Source organism: Sinocyclocheilus rhinocerous, unplaced genomic scaffold (assembly GCF_001515625.1).
Source record: "Sinocyclocheilus rhinocerous isolate Xijiao unplaced genomic scaffold, SAMN03320098_v1.1 scaffold4292, whole genome shotgun sequence".
Taxonomy (NCBI): Eukaryota; Metazoa; Chordata; class Actinopteri; order Cypriniformes; family Cyprinidae; genus Sinocyclocheilus; species Sinocyclocheilus rhinocerous.
Window position 1 is genome coordinate 59,261 of NW_015662015.1, and position 5,697 is coordinate 64,957.

The following is a 5,697-nucleotide window of genomic DNA, read 5'->3' on the forward strand; positions in this document are numbered from 1 at the left end:
AGTTCCTTGAGGGAACGAGACGCTGCGTCTCGGTGCCATACTTCCGGCATCCCTGCCAGCGCTTGCTTCATTCCTAGAAGCTGACGCCGGCTCCGCCACATGTGCTTTTAAGCTTCCTGGTCGATGACGTCACCCGCCTATGACGTCTCGCCTTTCCATTGGGCTGATTACACATGTGATTCAGAGCGTGGTCACGCAGAGGGCGTTCCCAAAGCGCTTCGACGCAGCGTCTCGTTCCCTCGAGGAACTAGGGTTACATACGTAACCTGAGACGTTCTCTGGTTTATGTTACACCATTTTTTTCAGCCCAGCTGGAGGGGGTTGGGGTTAGGGTTTGGGGGTTGTTCTGTATAGCTTCATTGCGGGGGTTGAAATAAAGGTGTGAATCGCTTGCTCTTTCATGTGGAGAGTGTCTGATGAGCGTTTCAAACTTGCAGAGCGGGTTTAGGCAAAGTGTCTGTTTTAGAATAAATGCCTCGTTGAACCTGAAATATAAACTCTCACAGAATGAATTCATTACCAATATATTGAACCATCTCTTTACGTTTTTCTAAATCCCAAATAGAGTCCAGACATCAGAAAAGTATCCATCTATGAACGTGTTTTATATTTTATATTTGGGAAATCACATAACGCGGCAAAAAAATACACCAGTCTTTGGGAGACAACATATATTAAATTAAATTAAATTCAAGTTTATTTGTATAGCGCTTTTCATGATACAAATCGTTGCAAAGCAACTTTACAGCAAATTAAGTTTCTACAATATTTAGTGGTAGCTTATCAGTGGTGAATGTCAGTTAATGTACATATGGCAGAAATGTATGGAAAAATCAATTAATATAATAATCAATTATATATAGACTTTCTGTGATTTACAATGCACAAACCAGAAGCAACAATATCTGCAGAATGGGGAAGCGTTGACCATTCACAAAACATAAAATATCAATTTTATTTCAATTTTCATTTTTGCATTTCAGAGGAAAAACCAATGTTAAGGATGTGTCATCTCTCCGTTACGGACCATTCTGAAAGCAGAATTTATGCAAACGTGTATAAAATGCTTTAAAAACTTTAAACGCAACCAGCTCATCCATGATAAGGAGGAGATATAATAGGGCTGCCCCCCACTTAAGATTTGTCTAGTTACTAGTAGTCGTTCATTTAAGTCATTGTTCAACTAATCACACATTTATATTAAATTAACATCTATAATCCATAATGAGCATTAATATATTCCACGCTCAAGCATACGCATTAAGTTTGCCACAAAGCACAGGCAGAAGTAGCCTAATAATTATGAAAAAATAATTATTAGGCTACTTTTAAAAATGTATTAATAAACTAATGTTTTCTTGTCAGCTGCAAGATGAAATTCATGGTGCTGACTCTCATCTCCACAGTACTGGACGCGTCTTTAGAGAGAAATGTAACCTTCACACAGAATACATAATCAGGGAGTATTTGCTTTTGTTTTGAACTGGTTCGTTTAAAAGTAGACATTTAAGCTTTCTGTAGATATATTTCTCATGTATGTGGGGCACCACAATTTTAAGTTATTTCATTATCAGGAAAAAATTCAAGTGATCACGCGGGCGCCTCCCTGTCATGCATGCGCATTAATAATTTTCCGCACAAACACTTGAATATGAATAGTAATACAGCACATTTATTTTAGGTTAACGCTGCAGTATGGGATCTGCATTAAAATAAATCTTCACAAGTCTACAACTGAGACAGATGCAGTTATAACCTGTAAATTGAAGGTAATTAAACATTTTAAAATTATCTGACGGTCGATGCCGCTCCAATTCATTGATCATTAGTGTTCTTGATCAAGATTAAACAGATTTCGCAGTCATAAACTTGTTTTAATGACTCTCGTAAACTTGTTTTAATAAATCGCTTATGCATTAAATAATAAAGATACAAAGCAGGTTAAGTTAAATATTATTGTACAAATAATTATCCGCCGACTGCAGCCGTCAAATGTAACACATCGGCGAGGCAAAGCTGACAGCTATTTGTGAAAATGCGCTTTGAAGCGTATACTTGATAACTTGTGGTTAAAGCACCACTCAGCGGTCAAAAGCTGCAAATGCATTTTGCAGACGCAGCGGTGGCGGCGCCCACGGCGGTAAAAAGCACACTCTGGTTGTCTGCCTACTGTACGATCAACTTAGGCGTACGATGCTTTTGGGAAACGCAGCCCTGGTCTGAGGCAGGCTAACTGTCAGGCTAAGCGGAGTTCCTCAACACTGACCAATAGGAACACATTGATATTACCTCTAACTCGCTCACATACAATTATTTGACTTTTTTTTTTACAGTTTCTAGCCATGCAGCCATTCTCTCTGGTTTTATGACCACTGTATCTTTTATAGTTAGCAGAACAGATAGCTGAACTTTAGAACATTACAATCTAACATTGCTCTTTAAATCAAATCACTAAATTAAAAATTTAAATAAATAATAAAGAAAAATACTAAATTTCAACTGGTATTACAAGCATTAACTCATTTGAGCTTAGTAATTAGGACTGTACTAGGTTACATTTGATTTACCCATTACAATAGTCCCTTTACAGTTACTGCTATCATAAAAATATACGATGTAGGTTTAAAATTCTACAAAAGGCACATTTAATGTCCAACAACAAATATTTTAGCAAAATGTATATTTTATTTGATTACGCTTAGTCTGTTGCGCATGCCCGCCGCAGTGCTCATTCACTCACCCACAGCAAAATGGATATATTTGCATGATTTTCTAACATTTACAGATCAGGAATATACCTGTGACATTTCAGTTATGCACTGAGGAAATCACAATGTCTCAAATGCATTAAACAGCACAAATTTATTCGATTTGATCCATGATTGGCATTAAGGGCTGCTTAAGAATAAGCGTGCACATCAAATTATCTTGACTGATTGAATCTGGATCAAATTAGTGAGATTGCATGAACTTAATTTGTAATTTATGGAACCGCTTTAGCTCCAATTGATTTGTTAGGTAATTTCAAGTCTTTCATGAAACAGGCCTCCGTAGTGTTGTGATACGTCATATTCACTTAGCAGCCGTGGTGGTGCATGAGAGAACGCACTTGAGAAGCAGTTTAGAGAGAAATTAATCTACATATAAAATATTGGTCACAGATTATTGGTCACTTTCTAAATAATAAAAGTATAGTGCATCCACTAAAAATTATATATAAATAAATTGGTTTTTATCAATGCAAATATTTTAGAAACAATGCATCGCAATACAAGCCAACTTGTATCACACTTTTTTAAAATTATCCATCAAATTGTTAACTTTTATGCTGATGCGATACGAATAACGTGTTCAAAAACTACAAACATGCCGGATATGTGAGACCGAAGGTTAAGTAGAGAGGTTTAGATGAAGGGGTTTTTGTGATTAATAGTCAATAATCCAAAAAAATATTTAATGTTTCCCACATTATATTTCATCTGCAACAATATTGTGAAGGTTTATAAAAATCTGTTTGGTCATGAACTTTTAAATGCATGATTATGCAAACACGAGGAAACATCTAGCAGGAAAGACCCACGACTGGCAGACCAACATGCCTCTTCATTTCTGTACAGTATGGCAGGAAATTCAATTAAACTAAAAATGGAGGATGTTAACTGTGACAAGATGATTGACAAGACTGTTTAAACGGTGATGGGATGCACGTAACTAAGTGACAGGGTAGTTCGTTGAAGATCCTATTATAATGAAATAGGTGATATTAACTCAGTGAATCATTAACTGGAGACTAGCTCTGTCCGAATCATTTGAATCAGGGAGTTATTTACTGGAGACTCACTCTGACCTGGGCTCCATTTCCCAAAAGCATTGTATGCCTAAGTTCATCGTAGACCCATTAGTGGCAATTTGGCTACGATGAACTTTTGGGAATACAATGGCATACAATGCTTTTGAGAAATGCAGCCCAGTATGACTTAACAGAACAGATTAAGCATTGAAAAGAATCAGCTCGTTCACGAATCAGACACCACTATCATGTATCGTAGTGTGTGACAATTCTTCCAGCTCAATATAATGAGGAACAACATATTTTTATGAAATGTAGAGGAGTGAAAAGTACAATGATATGCTTTGAAATGTAGTGAAGTAAAAGTTTCTTGAAATAAAAGTACTTAAAAATATACTTAAGTACAGAAACAAAGTAAAACTACTTTGTTACTTTCCACCACTGGCGAGTAGGGCTGGGCGATATGGGCAAAAATTTCCATGACTTTCTAACATTTACTGATGAAGATTGTAAGTTATGTATTAAAGAAAGCAGCACATCTCAAACACATTAAACAGCGTGAGTAGCGTCTCTGTCAGCAGCACGCAGCCTTTCTGTCAGAGCATCTGCTGCTTTAAACTATACAAAACTATAAACTATACTATATCTGAATGCCCTTAATATAATAATATTTTTATTATTATATTTTTTAAGCCCTTAATATAAAGCTTGTCACATGTTTAGAACAAACTGGATGATGCACTTTCTCCGTAGCAGCTCAGTCTGTGTCCTCTGCTATATTTTTCAGATGTGCTCGTATCAAATTGTATATCAATATAAACAGTATTGCCTCATACCATATAGCTTATAAAGAATATATCGATATATCGTACAAACTCGATATACCGCCCAGCCCTACTGGCGTGCAATGAGTCCCCACTGGATGCTACAAATGCCTCGTTTATAATGGGTTTTAATGTTTTTGTCTCGTCGCTCCGGCCGGACAGGGCATCATCACAATATGGTGAGGGGCGTAACATTTCCGTCACACGCTTGAGGTATTCGGCCAATCACAACGCACTGGATAGCTGGCCAATCACAGCACACCTCGCTTTTTCAGACCGATGAGCTTTGTAAAAATCGACGCGTTTCAGAAAGGCGGGTCATAGAGGAGAAACAATAATGTACAGTATGTGGAAAATAATGTGTTTTTTGAACTTTAAACCGCATAAACACATTTCATTACACCAAATACACAAAATAATGTTCTTTTTAGCAACCTCATATGACCCCTTTATGCAGTTAAAACATTTATACGTTGCATAGAAAGATGTTGTCCACCCAGAGAGTTTATAAAGATAAAACCATAAAAGGAATAATTTCTTACTTGTTAACACAGCTGGAAATAAAAAAATATGGAATATAACCTTGAACAAATAAAAATGATAATGCGGCATGTAGGAATAAAAGGACAAGAAACATACATATACAATAACAGCTCCAATCGCGGCGTCCTCCATTCACCGGTTGTTAACGTTTGTAAACGCCGCACATAACGATGTCACTGTCTGCCTGTCACGAATCCGGTCCGTGGGCTTCAGGCCGATTGCCACTAGAGGTTATTCTCCCATTAGTTGATCGTCCTGAGGCAAGTCAAGTCACAACTGATCTTCATGAGTCCAGTCAAGTCACAGTTGATCGTCCTGAGGCAAGTCAAGTCACAGTTGTTCTTCATGAGTCAAGTCACAGTGGATCGTCATGAATCAAGTCAAATCACAGTCGATCATCGTGAGTCCAGTCAAGTTACAGCTGATCTTCCTGAGTCCAGTCAAGTCACAGCTTATCTTCATGAACCAAGTCAAGTCACATTTTATTGTCATAAGTCAAGTCAAGTCACATCTGATTTTCATGAATCAAGTCAAATCACA

The 5,697-nt window shown here is 37.2% G+C and overlaps 1 protein-coding gene across 1 annotated transcript in view; it reads left to right on the forward strand.

Moving 5' to 3' along the window:
- The window catches only part of LOC107727338 (NACHT, LRR and PYD domains-containing protein 3-like), an 18,571-nt gene that overhangs the window by 4,383 nt on the left and 8,491 nt on the right, over nt 1-5,697 (forward strand). The window contains exon 2 of the mRNA XM_016537181.1: nt 438-453. Within this exon, the coding sequence (XP_016392667.1) occupies nt 438-453 (16 nt within the window). The remainder of the gene's footprint in view (nt 1-437; nt 454-5,697) is intronic.